Raw genomic sequence first — 23,128 nt, forward strand, 5'->3', positions numbered from 1 at the left:
CCCTTAAAAAATTCAATAACCTGTCAAATACGGCTATTTATCTGTTATCGATAACCACGACAAAAATAATGACAAGCTCTGGAAAATAGGATTCTTTATACAGTAAGATGCATTGTTAAAAAAATTGAAGTACCAGATTTGAAATCAACCGATTAACGATACTTTGATCGTCTGCAACAGGTTAACATTCCCTCTGAATCTATTGATCTTTCAACAAAATATTTTCGTGATGTCTTGATTTTCTTTCGAGAAATTCGAAAACATCGAAAAAGACTAGAAATTTTACATTTTATATGTCTCTGTGTGGTAAGACTTACATTATGCATCAGCTCGGAGTAGGAGTTTGGATTTATCTATGCATTGACACATAATAGTTATTTATGCGACTCAGCATCATAATGTTCGAAAATTGCGAACTTTAGATGCCTCTAGGAATCGAACTACTTTTTTAAGGTGGTAAAAGTGTCAAGTAGCCTTTAGAATTTACATGTAGTCAGTCAAAATGTAGAATAGTGTTTGTATAAAACAAAGAAATAAGGTGTGAAGTTGACACAGAGACCTGAGAGTTTGTTTGCTAGAGAGAGTATTGCTGTGTTGTATAAAACGTTGTATGAATCTCGGTGCAGTGTACTTTATTAGGCTCACGATGTGTATTATGACACACGGCCTTCGGCATAATATTTATTACATGCTGAGGGCGTCGAAAAAAACTACCCAGGTGGACATGTTTAAGTTCAGCTTAACATGAAATCTGTTCTTGACCTGATACTGAATAGTCAATTTCGGGTTCGATCTAAGCCTATTTGACCAGAAAATTGCACCGAACCTGAAAAGTTTTGGTTTAATCAGGTTGGGTTCAGGTAACCAGAAATTTTCAGGTTTACCACAAGTTCCGTTCAAATCCAAAACTAAAAATTCAGTATCAGGTCGGCTTCGGGTTAAATACTAATTCTAATTCAAGTCGAGCTCGAAATTGAAAATTCAGATTCTGGTTAGATTCCAAGTCGAACCTGAAATACTAATTCAGTCAAAATCAGGACCTGTTCCAAGCATTATATAAAGTACACTTTCGTCGTACACTCATCACATTAGGTATACAAACGCTAACAGTGGTAGCCTAACACTTTTCACAAAATTATGATTTCATTCAAATTGTTTTCTATATGCAAACCATAGGCACAGTATTCCAATTGAACTTTTCCCATTAAACCAAACCTAAGAACTTTACTTGCAATTTTATCAAAGTTTTAATTTCATGATCGTCAAGCGAAATATTAATTAGTTAAGGTTTGCAGTTGAAAATAATTGCACGTAGAGCGTTTTGTACTGAATAAGTTATGCGTGCTGCAATGCTGGTGCTACTTATATGGTTCTTTATCGGCATATCGGCAAGTTATTGCTCGGTTTCGAGTGAATCGGATGTAGTTAAACATCCTAATTGGCCAAAGGATGTTCAAGATGATTGTGGTATAAGCTATGCTGATCGGATAATTGGTGGTAAAAATGCTTCGTTGGGGCAATTCCCCTGGCTGGCTAGGATCGGATATAACAGTTGAGTCGAGTTGTTTTATTTTTTTTTAAACTTTTGTAATTGAGATAACATAATTTCGTTTCATATCCCAACACGCCTTCACTACCGTCCAATGTGTAGAACGGAAACATATTGAGTACGAATGCGGTGGTACTCTTGTAAGTAAATTTTTCGTTGTGACTGCCGCTCATTGTGTGACGAATTTACCACCAAATATTGAAGTGTAAATAGAGTTCTGTTTTGTGGTAATATGTCAGTCTGGAGTTATAACTGTTCTCTTTCAACCGAATAGTAAGTCCATCGTCCTCGGTGAAAATAATGCAAACACCAAAATCGACTGTGATAATTTTAATGTGTGCGCCGATCCACTACAAGAATTTGGGCCGGAAAAAATCATATTCCCGTCAAATTACAATCATCCAGCGTTTCGGCATGATATTGCATTGATTAAACTGAACCGAGAGGCAAAAATTTCAGGTAAAGTTGTTGAATTACCCCTCAATCAAGTGTAATAGGTTTACTGATGCCATCTATATCACATTTTTGCACAACAGAATGGATAACTCCCATATGTTTACCGTTTGGTGAATCACTCAGCTTAAACTTAACAAATTTAACTGGCGAAGTAGCTGGTTGGGGTTTAACAAATAGTGATGATGAAACTGGTACACCTTTTTTGCAGACTGTTAAGGTATGCGATTGAAGTTGGAAATTTTTTGAAAGGAAACTCATTGGTGCATACGGGATTTCACTCCACCCTTTCACCTTTTTACATTTTTAAGATCATTCACAACGTTGATATTCTTTATTGTGTTTCAAACTGCAAAAAAAAACTTTTTAAGCATCTCTCAATTTTAGAACACGAATTTGCAACTTGAAAAAATTGTTCGGAAAAATTTTATGTAAACAATAAATGACAGATTGAATTCATTGATGATATTTGTAACTTACGCCGCCTGTGTGCAATGTCGTATTAACGTATTTTATCGCACTAGTGCGATAAAGGATTTGCAAGGGTTTTATCGCACTAGTGCGATAAAAGCCACGTGTTACTGAAACTCTAAGATTATCTTCGGTATTTATGCGATTTTCTTCATTGCACAAAACGTTGTATGCAACACGAATCGTATGCTGGTATATTATCTCACACGCCGTCTTGCCAACCTCGGATTGGCAATCTGACATCTAGTGCGAAAATACACCTCCATACGATTCTTGTTACATAAATAACTATTGCATCCCATCATTAAAAAATAGAAAAATAAAACTTCACGTTGAGGATGCTCTGTTCTAAGTATATAGTGCTTTGATACAAGTATAAGCAGCGGAAGGTACGAATTACCTCATTGAATTTTCCTTTTCCGACGGAACAACAAAAATGTGAAATCTCGTCTTATGCCAAACTTAAAAGAACTAACTAAATTACCGAATCTGTTAATTTTAATTCTGATTTGGTTTACGCAGATGCCGATTCATTCGCATGAGAAATGTGTGCAAATGTACCGTACTCTAAAATTAGGCCACGAGCAAATATGTGTCGGTGGGGTTGTTGGAAAAGATTCTTGTGGCGGCGATAGCGGTGGTCCGTTGATGATGGTAGGTTGTCGATTTGTATTATTGATTTCATAGCTACTACTTTTCAATACTGTAAAGGCTGTAAGTGGTTCAGCTGGTCCACGTTACTTCATTTTTGGCATTGTGTCATTTGGTTCGAAAAATTGTGGCGAATCAGAATTGCCAGGCATTTACACTGATCTAAGGTATTATCTTAAGTGGATTCTTCAAAATTTTAGTAATTGAAACTTTGTCAATTGAACTTTTATTAAAAGCGCCTGCGAAGGAAAAATACACTGGTCTATTTCTAAACTTGCGTGATCCAATCCCATGGTCCCTTTTTTCAATTATGGGAGATGAATCTCCCTGGAAAATGACATTTTTCGATTCAACTCCCATGATTGAAAATAGGAACCCTGGGTCTATATTTGGGAAATCGATTTTTTGAATTGAAGCTTATTTCTCTAGCAAACAAAATACTTTTATTAAGGTGGTGAAAGAATATAGTTGCCTTTGGAATTTACATGTAGATTACAGCGTAGTCAGTCAAAATGCAGAACAGTGTTTGTATTGATTTAACAACCACTAGGGTTCTAAAATTTTAAATTATAGTACTTATATTACGCCCTGGTTTAGAGATTTTTATTTTGGCGAGTGTGGCGTTTGCTGGTCGAATTGAAGGCGACATCATCGCGCATTTCCGACATCGTTTAGGAAAAAACCGGAAGACTCACTGGTCGAATGGTTAGCACTGCTTGCTTTCACGCAAAGTTTCCGAGTTCGGTTCTCGTTAGGGTCAGGATGTTTTTTCCGAGTTTCTTTCATATATGCGAATGCAACACAACAATTGAACAGTTTAGTTTCTTTCATTTAAATGCAGAGTAAAACAAAACTCCGACGGGTCGCGGTCGATGATAGATTAATGTATCTTAATGGATTAAAGCAAAAGCCGTAATCGGTCCTATTGACGAGGACTTTTCTTTTCGAAATGTCTTCGCATTAGTGACATTGTAGACGACCACAAAGAGCAAGAATTGTGAACAGTTCAAACTATCAGAACCGGTGTAGTTTCATTACACGTTGAAAAATGTCATCAAGAATAATTAATTTCCATTGAATAGGTAAGTTAAACTGGTAATACTAAACGGAAAACCAGAATTAAAATTACGAGTTTTCCCATAATATTCCATAATACGCACAATCAGAACGTTTTATCAAAATACTATTTATACTATTTAGACAGAGATAATAAATTGAGTAAATTACACTAACTGTCCCTTCACATGGCGACGCAGATGAGCTTTGTGTTGTTATAGTTTGCATTTATGGGTGTCTTTCATACGAAACTGCAGTAAATATCGGAGAGTATTGTACACAACCAATCGAAACGTTTTTCAAAAAGTTATAATTTATGTCCAATTCATGTCTCTACCACAACAATACAATTGACCAATAATGAACAGCTAACATTTATAAATGACTATCGAAAACAAGGTAGACTACAATACGTAGGACAGCCTGATATGATGAAATGTCGTTCGAGATGAATTTATTGCTCAACCGACCCATTAAATAATTATAAACGACGCATCCATTTTTGTGGTGGATCGCTTGACCTTTTCTTTCCTTTTTTGTTAACGTATCTTCTCCATCCCGAGTGCTTGTTGTTAAAGTTTATCATCTATCAGAAACGAGTTTGTAATAAAACGCTTCGTGCTGATGCCTGAATGTATAAACCGCTTTTGTAACAGATAAAGGTTGTGGTATAGATAATAGTTACTTTATGTGCCAAAAGAGCCGTTAACGAAATTTAACTGCCGATCTGCATAATCGCCACGCCACACGTGCTGGTTAAATGCAAAATAGGATTTCAAGCAATAATTTGCATAATAACTTGCAGTGGAATAACCATCAGAAAATGTTGAAAGGTGAAATGGAATTACCAGAAGATATTGTCTCTCGTTGGGGTGTATTCAATAAGCATTTTCATTTAACTGCAATCTTATATTTTTGAACAATTATCAGGTTAACTCGACTGTTAAACAGCAAACAGCACGAAAATCGGTGCTGTTTAATGGTCATTTATGCAACTCGAGATCATAATGTTCGAAAACTGCGGACTTTAGATGCCTCTGTTGCATAAAACGTTGTATGAATCTCGGTGCGAAGTTAGGAAAACGATTTGTATTATGACACACGGCCTCGTGTCATATTTACACATCTAGAGCCTAATAAAGTACTTCGCACTCGATGTCATAAATAACTATTATAATCCGCATATTATAAACCTAAAATGGTTCACCACTTCACAATGCAATATAGTCTAGTGTGATGTGTTGATGAATAAATTTTTGACCAAGTTTACAAAATCAATCGATTACAGTTACTAGGACTACAAACGGATATTTCGTCGCTGGACATTATGATAGTTCTTGTTACGGGTACATTTCCAATGAAATTTTGTTTCGAGATAGAATATAAGACAATCCAAGTCGTAACGTGCCCCTAGCTATTTCCAATTCACTCCGTAAGTGTGCCTAAAATTTGAATTTTAAGTAAACGATTCGGTGAAAAAGTGAACCGAAAAATACATTTCAACGCTTCATTGTATGAAAATGACGCTACGTCAGAGAGACCTCCGCACTTTCCATTTTGAATTTCGACCGCACTTACGGCGTAAATTGAAGTCGTGCGGGTCGTCTCTAACAAAACCGAACAGACACAACCTGTATAATACTTCGTTTTACACAAATAGATGACTAGTTTTTCAACTGAACTCAATGCAAATCATTAAAATTCAATTAACTAAGAACATGATAGGGATTAGTAGAATCGTATTTCGTCCGAACTTATTTTTCTGTTGTGCAGTGCAGATATCATGTGCATTTTAGTATAAAGTTACCATTTTAACGACAAAGTCTGTGTTAACAAGATGTCAAAATATTCGTCGATGTGGACCTTCTTGTGTCTGAGTTGTGTTCTGGTTGCGGTTAATTGTGAGTTTATTTCGTTTGAAATTAGTTTAAAATTAAGAATGTTCGGAATTATGACGTTTCCTGTATAGCATTACAGGAAAACGAAATATGTTCAACGCCAAACGCAGCTAAAGGGAAGTGCATTCGATTCAAGAAATGTGCGAGTTTAGTGAAAATTATTCTGAAAAATCCATTATACGAAGATGACATTGAATTTCTGAAAGAAAGTCAATGTGGCTACACCACCGAGCCATTGGTAAGTTGTACAGTCGACGACAGTGAAATTTAGACATGAATATACAGTTGTTTTTCATTCCACTCAAACAAACATATGTGGGTTTTACTAAGACCATGCCTATGTATCTGTTCAGCCCACATAAATATGGAAAAGCATTTTTGTTTGTGTGGCCGGATTAACTGAAGCAAATATGTGTTTATATTTCATTGACGTCGACTGTTGCAAACATGTCAAAATTATTTCTCAATTTTGTTGGAATATTAGGTTTGCTGTAGTGATGCACTGTCTAGATTGCCCGAAGAAGAAGTAACTGAATCTGTACCGGATGTGACTGAAAGCGATAGCTCTACGTCGGTATTGTCAAATCTTTTGCCAGGCATCGCTATGTGCAAAGAGGAATTGGCCAGACGTGTTGTTGGCGGCGAAAAGACTCAAGAGGATGAATATCCGTGGACAGTTTTGCTTCATTATAATAAGCGTAAGTGAAAAGCAAAACCATGACATGAAGTCATGACGTCATTAATCTTCTTTCTGCACATCAGCAAAAAATACGTCGGGTTTCCACTGTGGCGGGGTTTTAATCAATGAACGGTATATATTAACAGCAGCTCATTGTATGGCTGCTCCAGCAATAAAAAAAATGAAATGGGTTCTGTAAGTTACGTTGTCCGCATCACTAATGGCACACCTAACCCAAAAACAATTGATTTCAGATCAAGTGTTCGATTGGGCGAATATGACTTAAGCACCGAAGAGGATTGCTATAAAGGGGAATGTATCGACAAACCTGTTGACATAAAAGTGGAAAAATTGATACCTCACGAGAATTATGCTGCCACGTCGAAATCCCAAGAAAACGATATTGCCTTGATTCGACTAGCAAGACCGGTCAAGTATACAAGTAACGTTTTGGAGCATGTGTAATAGTTCCATTTGCTAAATTTGTTTGTTTCGTACAGAATACATTAAGCCTCTTTGTTTGCCTGGTGATGAGAGCCTGAAATCTGTCAACTATGATGATATGGGGCTTGATGTTGCCGGCTGGGGACAAACGGAAAATGGTATTGATTTTAGGACGGAGTTTTAGGCATCCCTGTTCCGAGTATCTAACGAATTTATTCTTGTTTTTCCTTAGCTACATTTAGCAGCGTCAAACTCAAAGTTACAGTACCTGGAGTTCCCCTTTCTGAATGCAGTAAAATCTACCAAAATCGCAATCGAATAACAATTTCCGAAAAACAATTGTGTGCTGGAGGTGTTCCCGGAAAGGACTCATGTCGCGGTGACTCGGGAGGACCGGTATTTATCACGATCACACAAAAAACTATTTCGGCTACGAATTAACTCAATGATTTTTGTGCCCGTAGCTGATAGCCGTCGATATTTCTAATCCAGCGAAATCTTATTATTATTGTGCTGGCATTGTTTCGTTCGGACCAACTCCTTGTGGCAAGCCTGGTTTTCCTGGAGTTTACACACGTGTTAGTGCCTATACCGACTGGATTGTTAAAAACATTAAGCCTTGACTTTGTACATTGCGGCAATAAAATTTAAATTCAATTCAAGAAAAAAATGTTTTAAAATGGGCATGGACAGTGCATGCAGATTGGAAGTGATGCAGAAATGTGTAAGAAGAACAATTTGTTTGATGACAAATTGTCATGCCAATGAAAAGGTTTCTTTCAACGGAAATTTAGAAGAGAATGGTATGCTTAAGCACTCGATTCTCATAACTACATTATATGGGTAAATTGTTGGCATTGTACTTAAGGTGTATTGGCTTGAAACAGTAGGATTATTTATGTAAAAAAGCGGTTCAATTGCACGTATACATACAAAGTATTCAGAATATTCTTGCTAACAAAATGAGTCATTCAGTCGGTGAATTACCTTCGATTGAGCTATAATTAACTTCGGACGTGAACACACGTGCAACTTTGCGTTACTGAGATCTGCAATTGTGCTGTATTTTCAATAGTTAAGAGGTTGTTCAAAAAATACGTAACGTAGACTCTGGATTTCCACTCCCTTAGTCACACAAAATGTCTGATAAAATTACTGCGATTTATTACATCCGTAAAACCATAGAAAACGCAGCATAATTGTCAATCTAATCAAAGAAAAATTGTTCGTCTGCCTTCGGCCTTAGTTTCACACCATTTCAATTTTCTTGAACGAGATCGTCTGAGTTCTCATAATGCATACGAAAGTTTAGAAAGCCAATAAAGTCAATAAAAAAACTTAGTGTAGACTGTAGTGAACATCATTTTCCTCTCGGTTGATCTAACATTTCTGGCTTGTGTTGGCATTCGAACATAAAATATGCGAAGGAAATTTTCCAGGTTTTTTTTTTTTGATTGGAGGATGATTCATGACAAATAGGAAAGTTACACAACCAACCCGCCAATACTCAATACGATAAAAAAATGAACCCACTGTGTCAAGTCAATGTTTAAAGTGTAATGAGAAAACCCCCTTGTACAGTGTACGCACATCCAGTGCATCCAAAGGTCAATTATGTTGAGATAAGCCGATCGGATTGTTAATGGCAACTCAATGCAAAAGAAAATAAAAAAACATCCCAAATATCCAGGCAATACGTTTCTTGGTCTAAATCAACAGAAATAAGCTAAGTAAACAAAAATGTCGAATAAAGATTCTGCCACTAATACACCGATGATAATGGTATTATTCTATTGACTACAAATGTACATTTTTAAAAACAAGACAAACCAACAAAAACGACGATCAGTTGATAATATATATAATTACTGGTCATCTGCATATTATATATACGAATCAAATGCTAGCAAAATCTTTTGAGACATTAATGCAAACCAGTCTACGAATTACCATCGATCGGAACAGTTCAACATAAACAAAAGTTTTTTTTTTTTTGTTTGAAATCATAATTTTGTGTGTGATTTGCAGTGACGTTCCACACAAATTCGAATGATCGTTAAAAAGCAATTAAAGTTAAAAATTGTTTTTCAATTATCTTAGTCTTATAACGGTTGCTACGGGTCAACAGCAAGTGATTTTTTCTAGTCGTTTTTCTTTTACATTATTAAAAGTGACACATTTGAGACCGACTCAAGTTTGTTCTCCTGACTGGAGTTGAATAATAAAAAAATTTATCTACAAAAATGATTATAAATGTGCTAATTTTGTGTTTAACATCAACCATTACGGTTTTGGCCAAACCGCGTAAGTTTTCTTTTCGCAAAATTTTTGATTTTATTATTAGAAATCCGTTTACATTGACACAGAGACGATTGAATCGTTTATTTTTTAACTCAATCTAGTTGATAAGGAAGCTGCGTGTACATAATCAGTTGATTCAACAGCAAAACAAGTTGCTATCATCTATCGGAATTTTAATTGCGATTTATTTACATAACCTTGATTTTTACTTTACTCTCAGCTCAATCTTTGTAGATATTAACTGCGGTGCGAATCGACCAAATATTTAATTTCACATTTTTATTGTCGATTTTCAATTTTATTGGAAATCCGAGCATTTACAAAAAAAAATTGGTCAATGTTGTGGTCACGGATAGTTCACGGTTACGGTCACGGATAGCAATCTATTTGTTGTGTATATTTTTGTCGTTTATTTGCTATCAGTTACGTTTTGTCAGAGTCACAGAAATGAAATGAATTTTTTCGATGACCTCCAATTTAAAGTATCGACTCGTCGGATATTTTCAGAAAAATGTCGTTGTTTTAGACAAGACACTGTTACGTACAAAATTTTGGTTTCGTCATTTCGGCTGAACGGTTCGCTTAAAAATCATTTCAAACTCGATTGATTTGCTGATTTGCGAAGCCCTTCAACTTGATCGATGGATGGAATGTCTTATGTCACGTGTAGAAAAACAAATCTCGGCGAAAGCCATACTATTACCACTTGGCAATGAAATAAACAACATTAGGAGGTAAATGGTGCGGCAGATTCGAGATTAATTGTTCTGATTTCGTGTAACGACTTGTGAGACTAAATTCTAGAACTTCTACCTCCCAGACTTAGTGCTAATATTTCTTAGCGTTGTGTACCCCTCGTAGCAGAGAAATATATTTCGTTAGCGATAATGAATGAAGATAAAAAGGCGGTCGACCGTGAGTGGAATAGAAGTCTATATGATTGTTCATAGCAAGAATTTTAACATTGTAAATTCAATGTAATCTAATTGTTTCCTCGATTGTTTCTTACAACAAGAATGCATTCAATGTAGATTTGGTGCTGCGCGAATTCGCACGTACGTATACAGGTTGTTGGTTCTTCTGACGAAGTAAAAAATCGTGAAATAATTTGAAAACATGAATCGTACAGTAGTGAACGAAGGAGTGATTTAACGACCTTTGAATGCATAAAATTTCGACAAAACAAAATTTAAAATCTTAGAGATGTGAGTCGAACATGACGTCAATAACGAACCACCTTCAACGAGAACATTTTTTTTTATTTTGATTAACTAAAAAATCCGGTTTATTTACCCATTTCTGTGGAATGAATCGCTATTTATTCGTTGCAAATTCAATTTTGTCTGTTGAATTAACTGGTGAACGACAAGCAATGTAATGCACATCTTTCAATTTGACGTGATTCGGATTCGCAAATATTGCTAACAGAACAAACAACTACAATCGTAGTTTCTAAGAACCGATGAGAGCGACGAAAATCCTTGACACCTTGCTCTGTAACTTGTGTTAAATTATGGTAAACATCCACAATAACCGGCCGATAAAGCAAATAATTAAACCGGTAGAGGTTATACCTGTCTGCGTAGCAGATTATTTGTGCCATCAATATAATTTGTGAAACATCGTTACATGTTCAACTTAAAATAACTTTAAATTACTGAGAAAATACAAAAAAAATCAAATCCGATGACGTAAGCACTTTGTGCGTATAGAGTGAAATTGCATTGACCAGCATTAATTTGCAATTGCATGAGTTACATTAATAGAGTGTTTGCTTGTTCATGGCATCTAACGAATGATGGTAAAACGGCAATAACGTTTAGTTCAAAAAACACTCTGTTGAACTAATCAGAAAATCCACAGAAGAGTTACACTCGAGAGATGACCTGGCGCCACCATTATACGTATTATAGAAATAGTGTGGGAAAATGCCCCTAGAATTTGTTAATTAGTTCTATAGAGATTTCAATGTATTAGGGACGCAACAATTGACTAATTAATTGAAATCATTTTTTTGTTGTACAGAATCATCTGGAGGTTACAGAACGTGCTACACTCCAAATAATCAAAACGGGTTGTGCATTCCGCTCGCATCTTGTGCCAGTTTGTATCAACTGATTCAGAAGAATCCACTGTACCCAGAGGACCGAAATTATTTACGCGCTTCGCAATGTGACTACAATCAACAGCCATACGTAGTATTACAGTATATAATACCCAGTGCCCATAGACTTGACTATCAGTTACCGTTGTAGGTGTGCTGTCCGGACTCTAATAATACACCAACTCCTACAAGTACTGGCGAATCGTTATCTAGTTTACTACCGGCACCTGGAGTATGCGGTACAGATAACACAAATCGTATAATTGGCGGTGAGATTACGAAAATTGATGAGTTTCCTTGGATGGTTTTGATTGAATATTCGAAACGTGAGTGTGCCGTTGAGTAAATTTTATCGAAGAATGTTGCTAAATGGCTGAAAATTTTCAGCGAACAATCGACGAGGTTTTCATTGCGGAGGAGTATTAATCAGTGACCGTTACGGTAAGTTTGCGATTGTGGGGATAGTATGTAATCTACAATCAGCCAGTGCTGTTAACATTCTGAAGCTTAAGATCAGCTTGAAGTCGGTAGAAAAGCACTCTGAGTTCTGTGTCTTCTGCTGAACTTTCAGAACGTTAATAACTCGCTGATGCACAAGGTTTTTCCCTTTCTACACAATGTGCTGAAACAATTATCAATACTACAAAAAACAATTCTCAATTTCAGTACTTACGGCTGGGCATTGTTGTGTTGGTGCTATTAAGCAACAAAGATATGTTCTGTAAGTGAGTTAAAACTGTTGCTTGGCATTTTGTGCTTAAATATTTCTATACATTCAGGGAAAGTGTAAGATTAGGAGAATGGGACACAAATACCGACACAGACTGTGACAGAGGTGACTGCTCAGATCCTGCACTGGATGTGGCTGTTGAGGAAATCATTCCACACGAAAACTACAATCCCAATTCTAAGACGCAGGAAAACGATATCGCATTGTTGAGACTGTCACAATCGGTTACTTACACAGGTACTTGTCGGCAAAAATGATAAGATACAAATAATTGGACATCCGTACTATTAACCATCAACCATCTTATTACGCAGACTTCATCAAACCGATTTGCTTGCCAAGCGAAAGTGTCAAAAACAAAAACTATGACGGAATCAATCTAGAAGTTGCCGGATGGGGAAAAACAGAAAATGGTAATTTTATCCGTTTAATGACTACATCGATGGATGAACTCATTTTCCATTTGCAGTTTCGTTCAGTAATTTCAAACTTAAGGTAAAAGTTCCTGGCGTAGCCACTGAGAGATGCAATTCAGTGTATAGTCGACACAGCGTCACTTTAGGAGCCGGTCAATTGTGTGCTGGCGGAACGAAGGGAGCCGATTCTTGCCGAGGCGATTCAGGTGGACCGGTATGAATGAATGGAATTGCGTGGAAAATGTAACCGAAACCCTAACGGACCTTTGTTTTAATCTAGCTGATGACCGTAGACAGAAACAACCCGAGTCGACCATTCTGGTACTGTGCGGGCATCGTTTCGTTTGGACCATCGCCTTGTGGTATGGAAGGATGGCCGGGTGTTTATACTAGAGTTAGCTCTTACACTGACTGGATTGTAAGGAATATTCGCGCATAAAATCCAAATCGAGAAAATAAAGAAAATGTTTTCGGTTTATTTATACTGCTGTGCATTGAGGTAAACTGTTTTGAACAACGTTGGACTGTGTTATCAATTGCCGCAACAAAATCCATTTTCATTCAGTAAAAAGCCGAAAAATATGTCGTGTCTTCTTATCATCCAAACGTTCTACTTTTCATCATACGGACCTAAGTGCGCTACCATATTTTGTTTGTACCTTCCAGATATTTTAATATGAACCGAGTGCCACCACATGCTTTCATCTAAAATACGTCAAAACTCGCTAACTAAACGGTGAATTAAACGATCACCTCAACTGATCACGATCAGCCTAACAACCTTAAAATATTGTAAATAGAATGGGATTGAAATGAACGTAGCTTCCAGTGTTATATAGACCGTAGATCATTGAATGGAATCATTGTTAGAGGTTCATCCTTTGCTCCCCTGTCGACAATCATAGAAATGATCACTAAAACCACTAAGCTACGGTTGAGACTGAAGTCACTGAACCACTCATTTAAACGATGCAACAATAATTTTATTTCTTCAATCAAAGTGAACGTTCACGTCGAGGATTACGAGGATAATTATGTGGTTTCTCATCAAACTTCATTGGTTATCAAAACTATCAACGCTTAAACTTAAACGTAATCGGAACATGCCCTCAAATTGATGTTTTGACCAGCCCCGCATGCATGCAACAATTGCTAAGACAAAATTAAAAAAGTTTTTTTCGTTGAATTTATTGGACGAACAACTTAATCTTAGAGCAACAATGAACGGTTGTGTTCATCGATGTAAAAATTGGAGTCAAAATGGAAGCGAACGGTTGCGACCTTTCGACCTTTGCACAATTAATTTCTAGTGCAACATCAGCATCCGAATGAAGTTCATAAATACAATGACAAACCCTCCGAAACCGATGAGCCGACTTCCCGAACTAGTCAGTGCCTCTATTTGTAGTTGATGATCGAATTTCATTCGTATTATCACAGCTTCGGGAACGTTTTCCACAAAGAAACCGTCAACGCCCATCTCAAAGTAGTAAAACAATTCTTTCTCCTTATCGTCAGGTTCACATTGAATAGCGCATCCTCGGTTACTTCTCTCATGCGAGTCGACTATCGTGTAAATACCTACTTTGAGGTTGAGTGCATGGCACTCCTTAACAATATCTTCCGGTGGTACGAATCCGCCCAGACTGGCGATACGCTCTTGATCGTAGTTATAGCTTTGCAGAGCAACTTCGATTCCAGTGTAGAGATATTCCTTTCCGATGTGTATATGTTGCGCCACACCGGCAACTTCCTTCAATCCATCGTATGTCAATTCCTCGTAATTCTGAATACTGACCAGTTTAAGTAAATCAATGGGGGATCCATCGCCAAGCGATTGGTGTAAGTATTTGATACAATCCATTTCAAACGACTGGATAATCACATGTCCACATGTGATATCGAACACGTTGCCGTTGTTCGTATAGTTACACTTGGGTACGTCTCCTTGTCTAATTGGATGACCATAGTCTCTCAGAGTATTAAGTAATAGATTTTCCATATAATAGCTTCCCGGCCAGAGTCCATTGTGGAATGCTGGGTCCTTGAGCTCAGGAATTACACCTGAAATAGAATAATTTTTGAAATTTTGATTTTCGATTTGATTCGGTGGTAACAGACAACAACTTACCTACGGATTTATTCTGCAAATAGGACATTTTATGAATCACATTCAAGTATTCCGAGAAAGTTGGTATCTCGAACAAAGTGTTAAAATATTGTGGACGAATTCCTCGCACCAGCTGTTTCACGCGTAACTGTTTCAGTTCAGCGAGCGTAAAATTATGAATGAACCAATCATTGTTGATGGTTTGATTGAATCCTCCACCAATCTGAATCGTCAAATTGCCAATTTTATCGGCAAATTGTGGCAAATCAGCTACATTCGTGCCGGAACGAAGGGACAAGTCATGGAAGCAAACCAAATGACCATCCTGTGTGAGCACTAAGTCCGGTTCGACGTAATCGGCACCTTCTATAGCGGCGAATTCATATGAACCGACTGTATGTTCAGGCATTAAGACCTTTTCGCCACGATGAGCAGCCAGTATTGGCTGTTGTTTATCCAATGTATTCCATAGTCCTAATGGATGGAAAAGTTAGATTTGTAAATTATACGCAAAACCAATTAGCCTGTTACGGACGATTATGATCTGTCTATCGAAAACGGCTTCACGAAAAATGTCATGTATTCCTGAAGCTCTGATTAATTCAATCGTGTTATACAGCAAAGAGCAGGTACTAATTTCGTGAAAACATTTTCAGATTTTTTTTTTGATATTCTCACATTTTCCTAGATTTTCCCACATTTATGGAAAAATTAGGAAAATTCGAGAAAATGTGGAAAAATTTGGGAAAATAATTTTCCAAAAATATTTCTAGCCAAAAAGTATGTTCAAAGAATGAAGTAATTTGATATTAATCACAACTTATGTTGCCGACTGTGAAAGGTACCTAAAATAACATTCCATTTCGTAGTCTACATTCAATTGAAACTAGGAATACGCGATTCACTGCATGTTCAGACGTAATCGTAATATTGAACTCGAAATTTCAGGAAAAACCGGTGGTGGCCTAAAGGCTCGCAACTTAAACCGAATGCTTCATTGATTGCGATGTGACTGCTAATGCAAAATGACATAAAAATTACGTCGTCTAAATATACAAAATTTCGATTTTGTTCTTCTACGCGAGCGAACAACGAATTCCATTGAGTCTGCTGTTATCTCTGTGTTTTCTAAAAATAGCCACATCTAAATTATAGACCGCAAAGTTTTCATTGCACACACAGTCTGTTATACACTTTGATGGATCTAACGACCATCTTCAAAAAAAAAACATTATTTTCCATTTAACGGACACTCAAGCATTTAAACAAAATTTCTGGATCAACACACTATCTTTCCTATTTTTCCGATTTTTTTTTTTTTTTTTAAATTTGCATAATTACCAGTAAGTTGTTTTGGTTGCTGCACAGTCACAATTCCAGCCGACACGTACGTACCACACAATATCGTTAAGCAAATTACCACATTCATTGCTGATAAATACAATTCAACGGCCAAGACAAGACTGTACTGAGGAAAAATAATTTGATTTCTAAATTTCTTAATTGAACAATTAATTGTCTTAACTTATCATTTATTAATCGAATGATGATGATGATGATGACACAACTACAATTTTACCGCAACCTATACTTTATATATTATTGTACATATTCACATGTGAATTGACTAAAGTATCATACACAGACGGTCTGGCATATATTTTCGCAATTTCAAGTGAAATACTTACATGATACACAATATAACTAATACATTCGTTGAGAATCCAATACGATCGACCACACAGGAAAACGTCTGTCTTAACGCGAGATTATAGCTTAGTATGAGCTTAATAATTAGCTGTGTTTGATTTGGAGACCCGTGCTAAATTTGATCTTCATATAGCTGGAAATAGAAAATTATTTAGGGCTTACACATTTCTCAAGGCACAGACATCCTAATATACTATTTCTGTGGAAGAGTTTTCTTTTATCATCTGCCGATCTTGAACTATCTATGCGGAGTTGGACTGACTCAAAAAAAGCTCTTCGGGTGTCGTCAATTCAAAGTCTTCAGTGTCTTTCGTTCATACAAAAAATGAAAAATCTAAACATTTCATTGGTAAAAAGTATAGTTCAATTAACTCATAAAGTTTCGTTGGGTCGTCCCAGAAAGAAATCACCCCTTTATCAATGCATAAACTGATTTATTATTCAGTATCAATTCGATTGGTCACATGAATGATAAACCACGAAAAATTTGATTGAATAGGCTGCTATATTTAGTTATAAATCCACCGACGATTGTTTGAACTTATCTATATTGACAAGTCTTTCGAATTTTTGACTGGTCGGATATTTTACTGCAATTACATCGTCAAAGGAGTATTGCGATTCAAGTGGAGAGTGCTCTAACAAATTCAGAAAGAAGCCAGTTCGATTAAATTTGAAAATAACGAAGCTTCAAAACTCCTAAACTTGATGAAATATATCTTCGTTACTGTGATGCTTCTTTTGCGATGACTTGTTTAATGCTTCACGATTCGTAATTCGTAGAGGCTTCATATACGTTTTCTATATGAATTAATCATTCAAGAGCTCATAGAAGATGCGAGAAAGTATGATTTATTGACTTATTGAATGATTCAGGAGAACCTAACACCATCATTGCTATCAGTCATCCAACCCAATCTGCGCCAATTACCACTATGAGCTCGGCACCTAGATTTACGCCTGGATTTACGCATTCAACATACAATCGGAAAATCGTTGACATGAATACGGTGTTTATAAGCTATTCAGAGTGTTTGACATTGTAATAAAAAATGCTGCCAGTTTATTGGGTACATTAACAATTATTTATGTCGATTTGTTCGTCAATTTATATTTGCTGATAACAGCAACAACATGTTAAGACGATGTTTTCTTTGTTGGTTTTATCTGAAGTAGAACATAGCTTTCACACATACTCATAGGTAAAGTTGATAACACACGTGCTGTTGTCTTATTTACGTTAAATCAACGTGATGTGATGTCTTACACATGTTTGCCCACATGCAGTATTATACTTCAAAAACATAGAAAATTGGTAGACGCAGTTCACAAGTCCATGTTCGCAAACAATTTTGAATTAAAGTTTAGTTGAGGGTTTTAGTCAGATCTGCATTAAGCCTTCACAGCGCCAATTTATCTGAGCACCTTTTTAGAGTTCAATCTAATTTTATTTATTTACAGTTTGTTCATTTCATTTTTACACAGTTTCTAAAGATTGTCGATATGTCAGAGTTTTTAATGTACCCAGTCAATTAAGTTCTTCCCAAATTGCGCAATATTTGAATTCGCGATAGAAATTTTAAATTTTGCGCCAAAAATTCATAATTTGGGAAGAACTTAATTGACTGGGTACATTTAAAACTCTGACATATCTAAAACTGTGTAAAAATGAAATGAACAAACTGTATTTAGAAAACGGTTAAGTTATTTGAATTACGATTTTACTGCGCCCTTTTTTTTCCAGCGCCCTGCTCCATTGACAATTGATCCCTGTGAAGAAGGTACACAATGCTCTCCATTTGTTGTTATTCTTCGTATAGCCCTCGAGTATTATGTGAACTATTTTTTATTACGTCGCGTCGTTGAACATTAATTCTCAATTTGTTTTTATCTAATCAAACCAACAAGAAAACACATCCGTCCATTTGTTGAAGCTATTTTTAAACAATCATCATGGTCATAAATGCTACCTGCTGATTCATGGACTATTTAAGAAATTTTAATTCTTAAAATTGGATTTGAAGTCTAAGAATTGAATGTTACAATTTATTTAAATATCAATTGATTCTTTTATTGAATTGATTTCTGACAGTTGAGTTTGGGAAAACAGAAAATATGCAAATATTACGCCCTCTTTGAATTGAGATATAACATTATCTTAAGTTTAGGGGTTTTGATGAGCGTTTTTTATCAATAATTTTCGAGTTTTCTACAAATTATCTTAAGTTCGAATCTTGAGTTTTCAGATAAATATCTACGCACGGATATCATCTGTTATTTGTTTTTGATACTTGTTTCTATGCGGTGATAGCCAAGAAGCTAAAACAAACAATTTCAAAACAAACACGGATATAATCAGTTATCAACTTCAAGAATAAGCGAGAAGGTCTGACTAACGCGGTCTTATATGGTTACAATCAAATTTTAAAAAAAAATGAAGTAACAGATTTGATCAATATCTTGAAAATATTTAGATCAACTGACAAGTAAGAATACTGATATCAATGCACTTCAAGCATGAGTGGTACTCTAAATAGAGTATTGAAACTTGACAGTGTGTAACACAACTGTAAACCACTGTAAAAAACCATTTCTAAAAAATATTTGGCAGCTGTCGACTGCAATCACTTTTGCTTGAGCTGAATAGATTGACAATTTACTCCCCCGACAAGCCAGTATATGTTTAAAATATGTTTAAACCAATCGTGATTCTCTTATAGTCCCTCGGATTCTTCTGAATTCGTCCAACTACTATAAGAAGTAAAGTGCTATAGATCCCATATATTTCTAGCTATTTCAATACGAAACTGCATTCATCACGGCACAGGTTATGAAATTCGTCAGAAGATGAGCTATAAAGTGAGTTGCCAGTGTTCACAACCTTGATTTAATGATCTGATTTTTTGAGCGTATTTAGTCTTGTCAATTTTAATGGAACGACGAAGTCAACCTTCTGAAGTTGCTGGTGTTTTATATAGTTTGTTGACTTGCAAATTTTAGATTTTTTGTTTCAAAGTTAATTTTATAATTCAAATTTCTTGGATTTCAAATACCGTATCGAACTATATTTTTAAAGGTTCCCCATACCTAATTCGTAAGATTCAATTTTACGAACATATTGACTCAATGAGCAATTCAGCGTGGGAAGTGTATTTTTCTTATTTACCTGGTTAAACTATTTAAACAGGAGACCTAAAATCCAAAATATCTTTATATTTTGCTATACATTATTTATACTGCCTGATGACCATTTAAAAATCAATTAACATCGACATTAATACTCGATTTCAGTTCGAATTTTTCAAAACTTTCATTGCATTTATTGAAAAAAAAAATGTTAAATGCAACTCGGTGATAAATGATTTTTGTAGGCACACGATATTTACCTTGGCGGTTTAGATGGAGAAACATCTAGCGACTAAAACCACATTTATCTACCTAGGTGAAATAATAGCACTGAAAAATAACTATTATTTCGCCGTAGGTGGATAAAATAGCGTATTCACCTCTGTCCAAATGTTTATTTAGACACTTGGGGTTATAACATTCGCCTTCGGCTCTTGCAATAACTCCCCAAGTGTCTAAATAAACATGTGGACAGAGGTCCATAATCTACTATTATCACCTGGTAGCATAAAAGTTGTTTACGCAGCCAAGCGCATTTCAAGCATACTCTAAATAGGGCACTGAAGTTTGACAGTGTGTCACACAACTGTAAAACACTGAAAACAATCATTTCATACAAAATAGCACTCTATTTGGCAGCTGTCAACTATGATCACTTTCACTTTTTACATACAATGTTTTTCTCAAAAAAATAACCAAAAGTTTTAGTTTTCGTCACTGAATTGATAAAATAACTATTTTAAAATTCCGTTAACAAAGTTTTCCCCATTTTCATGCATAAATTGATGGAAGTGTTATCTGATAAAAAAGTAAATTATTAAATGTTGTGAGTTACTTACAAATTGAGAATTTGAGTGTTATTATCACACAGCGTGGTTATGAATCTTCAAATCTACTGACCATTTGCAACTTGTTGCATAAACTACTATTATAAAGCATTTGATAAAATCGTAATCTTTATATAAGATAGGCTTTGATTAACACAAATCAATTTTCAAAACAATAAAGTAAGTTTCTCCACTTTTGTATATACAGTATAGAAAGTCAATAGCACTATTGTTGAATATATATCTGAACCTTACAAGAGTGTATCACACGAAAATGCATCACTTACTGCAATTGTAGTCTACTTTCGAATGTCTACTATAGGCAGATGTGTTTTGCAAAAGTTTGACACAACATAATACTCCGAAGTAAACAAAGAAAATGGCAACCAAATTGCTGTGTTTACAGCGGCCTATTTATGTTCCAAAATGGACGCCATCTACTCAACACCTTCTGTAGTGGAACTAAAATGAACGTAACTTACATGAATTAAGCTAAAAAAATCGATGAAACCAACATACATGTTGTAGATGGGACTGACGCAGGACGCAGGTTTTTAGACAGCTATGTAGTTAATCACATAAAACAGAAATTTATCGTCGCGCATTTGAAGCTTCGCGCTGCATTTTTCCAATCATTTTGCAGAGTGTCCAGACATTTTTCATGAGACTGAAATTGGCAAACAATGAAATATAATCGGAATTTTGAACGAGTTGGTAAACGAATTATTTTTTACATTGCTCCAACTCGATGTGAATGGTTTGGCTTAAAATGTAGAAGCATAGACTCCCTGCACTGAGTTTAGCACGTTCCTAAAAAAACATTGCAATCGGAGGCACAGAAGAGGATATAATCTAGGAAATAATACCACTGGAAGTTGACAAACATTCAAAAATAATCAGAATTTTTAAGCAGTCGGTAAAACAAAATTTTCTACCTTGCTCCAACTGAAACCCAGGCGTGATGGAGCCACGAACATCTATCCAAAAATGATAGGTTTCAACTAAATAGTCTATAATACAAGCTATATGGAATGTTATTGCTTCCAAGAACTTCATGTTTACAAAAGTTGATGCACAATTTAATTAGCTAAGTGAAAGGGGATTTCGTCAGTCAAGTGATCTGACCCATTCACCAGATGGGGCCTAGTATCCTTCAATAACAAAACAATTTAGTATGTAAAGTAAATATATTATTAAAAGTTCAAGTATAATTATTTGTAAAGTGATACAGTTTTAAATATAATTTTTTTATCATTTTTTTTAGTTTTGAAGATTTTTTCCCTTATTGTATATAAGTAAAGGTAAAGAAATTTCGTTAGATGAATCTTACTTATAATTTTATTTTTGTTTATTAAATCAGTATTGAAAGTAGTTTTAAAAAGGATCTGTTGCAGGTTAAATACGATTTTTTTGTTGTTGTTATTTTCATTTTTTTTTCTCGATTATAATAATATTTATTTCGGCTTACATGCGAAGTTATTTTGTTATTTTTTTTGTTATTAACTCTTGTTGAAGAACGCTACATTAATAAGAACAAATAAATTTCATACTAATGTTGTCAGCTATTAATAATAAAGTGTTTTATAGTCTTCCCGTATATTTTAAATGCTATTCAACACTTTACGTCATTTATTTGTTTTTATTATCTAAGTGTAAGGTGATATATTTTCTGTTAGAAATTTCTTTTTCTTCTTCTGTTTTTTTCCTAATTCGTAAAAGAGGCATCCTTAAATGATAAAAATTACAGTTTACCAATTTGTACAAACTGCCCTTTTTTACTAATTTTTTTAAGGTTTTTTTTTATTTTTTGAAATTTAACCAGCTAAATATTGAATGCTTTTTCTGTGTGTCCATTAAATTCTATTAATATTTTTACTCAATAATTTTTATCGGTTTTTTTACTTCTTTTTTCTTTTTTGGTTATTCACAGTTTAGCTTTATTGATTGAGCACAAAAACAAAGCAATTTATAAATTAAATTTATATTATTGTTTTGTCGTTCAAAAATTAAACAAAAATGGATTTTAAAAACGGACGAAAAAATGTCTTGAAAATAGAGAAATTCCCGAATTTCCGTTGGTGTTTTTTTTTTTTTTGATTTTATAATTTTAATAGCATCAAATTAAGATCATCCGTCGAGAATCTGAATTGTCTCAACTTAAATATCATATATCATCCATACATATAACCTTCCAATAAATAAGCTGATACGGTCCGGAAGGACTTATATATATGGGAAAATATTTTCAATTGAATTTGTCGAGATGATCGATGATCATATTCTGGGATTCCTCTACGTTCATTGCAGATTTTGGTTTTACATTGCTGAGACAAAATACAATAGAAAAAAATATTTTACAAAAAATCTTCCCCTATTTTATGGAAAATATTTCTTAAGATTGGACTTTTGTGAGTTGGATTTTCGTTATGTTGTTTCTGAAATCAAAAAAAAATTCTAGGAAAACAAAATATTCCTATTGATTGTTCAAATGAATTTGTGCCTTTTTACAAGATAATTTTTAGTCGTAGAAAAGAGTTTTATTTGTTATGTGGTTTTGTTAATTAACACATATAAAATGAAAATGGTAAAGAAGGTTTTGATGG

The 23,128-nt window shown here is 35.1% G+C and overlaps 3 protein-coding genes across 3 annotated transcripts in view; 2 read left to right on the forward strand and 1 right to left on the reverse strand.

Annotated features, from left to right (window-relative positions):
* The window catches only part of LOC119070427 (spaetzle-processing enzyme), a 28,910-nt gene extending 18,663 nt beyond the window's left edge, over positions 1 to 10,247 (forward strand). The window contains exons 8-9 of the transcript XR_005086512.1: positions 1,754 to 1,763; positions 10,237 to 10,247. The gene's annotated coding sequence lies outside the window, so the exon portion shown is untranslated. The remainder of the gene's footprint in view (positions 1 to 1,753; positions 1,764 to 10,236) is intronic.
* LOC119070319 (transmembrane protease serine 9-like) lies at positions 1,323 to 13,234 on the forward strand. The gene is made up of 22 exons (XM_037174588.1): positions 1,323 to 1,551; positions 1,652 to 1,754; positions 1,824 to 2,008; positions 2,086 to 2,222; positions 2,996 to 3,127; positions 3,185 to 3,329; positions 6,150 to 6,316; positions 6,563 to 6,776; positions 6,841 to 6,952; positions 7,012 to 7,199; positions 7,258 to 7,359; positions 7,434 to 7,597; positions 7,666 to 7,822; positions 10,534 to 10,557; positions 11,528 to 11,700; positions 11,758 to 11,932; positions 11,994 to 12,047; positions 12,273 to 12,327; positions 12,386 to 12,573; positions 12,651 to 12,749; positions 12,806 to 12,966; positions 13,033 to 13,234. The coding sequence occupies exons 1-22, from the start codon at positions 1,338 to 1,340 to the stop codon at positions 13,189 to 13,191; spliced, it is 3,108 nt and encodes a 1,035-aa protein (XP_037030483.1). The 5' UTR covers positions 1,323 to 1,337; the 3' UTR covers positions 13,192 to 13,234.
* A 690-nt stretch (positions 13,235 to 13,924) lies between these two features.
* Positions 13,925 to 16,712, reverse strand: LOC119070429 (glycerophosphodiester phosphodiesterase GDPD5-like). The gene is made up of 4 exons (XM_037174770.1): positions 16,551 to 16,712; positions 16,204 to 16,325; positions 14,884 to 15,336; positions 13,925 to 14,816 (listed from the first exon to the last, which is right to left on the reverse strand). The coding sequence occupies exons 2-4, from the start codon at positions 16,289 to 16,291 to the stop codon at positions 14,059 to 14,061; spliced, it is 1,299 nt and encodes a 432-aa protein (XP_037030665.1). The 5' UTR covers positions 16,292 to 16,325; positions 16,551 to 16,712; the 3' UTR covers positions 13,925 to 14,058.
* Positions 16,713 to 23,128: the final 6,416 nt, after the last annotated feature.

This window comes from Bradysia coprophila (genome assembly GCF_014529535.1).
Source record: "Bradysia coprophila strain Holo2 chromosome X unlocalized genomic scaffold, BU_Bcop_v1 contig_79, whole genome shotgun sequence".
Taxonomy (NCBI): domain Eukaryota; kingdom Metazoa; phylum Arthropoda; class Insecta; order Diptera; family Sciaridae; genus Bradysia; species Bradysia coprophila.

Coding starts and splice junctions, on each gene's coding strand:
- LOC119070429 (XM_037174770.1), bottom strand. CDS start 16,291: ATGAATGTGGTAATTTGCTTAACGATATTGTGTGGTACGTACGTGTCG. Junction 15,337..16,203: donor GCAACCAAAACAACTTACTG/GTAATTATGCAA, acceptor TCCATCCATTAG/GACTATGGAATACATTGGAT. Junction 14,817..14,883: donor TTTGCAGAATAAATCCGTAG/GTAAGTTGTTGT, acceptor ATTCTATTTCAG/GTGTAATTCCTGAGCTCAAG.
- LOC119070319 (XM_037174588.1), top strand. CDS start 1,338: ATGCGTGCTGCAATGCTGGTGCTACTTATATGGTTCTTTATCGGCATA. Junction 7,598..7,665: donor GCGGTGACTCGGGAGGACCG/GTATTTATCACG, acceptor TTGTGCCCGTAG/CTGATAGCCGTCGATATTTC. Junction 12,967..13,032: donor GAGGCGATTCAGGTGGACCG/GTATGAATGAAT, acceptor GTTTTAATCTAG/CTGATGACCGTAGACAGAAA.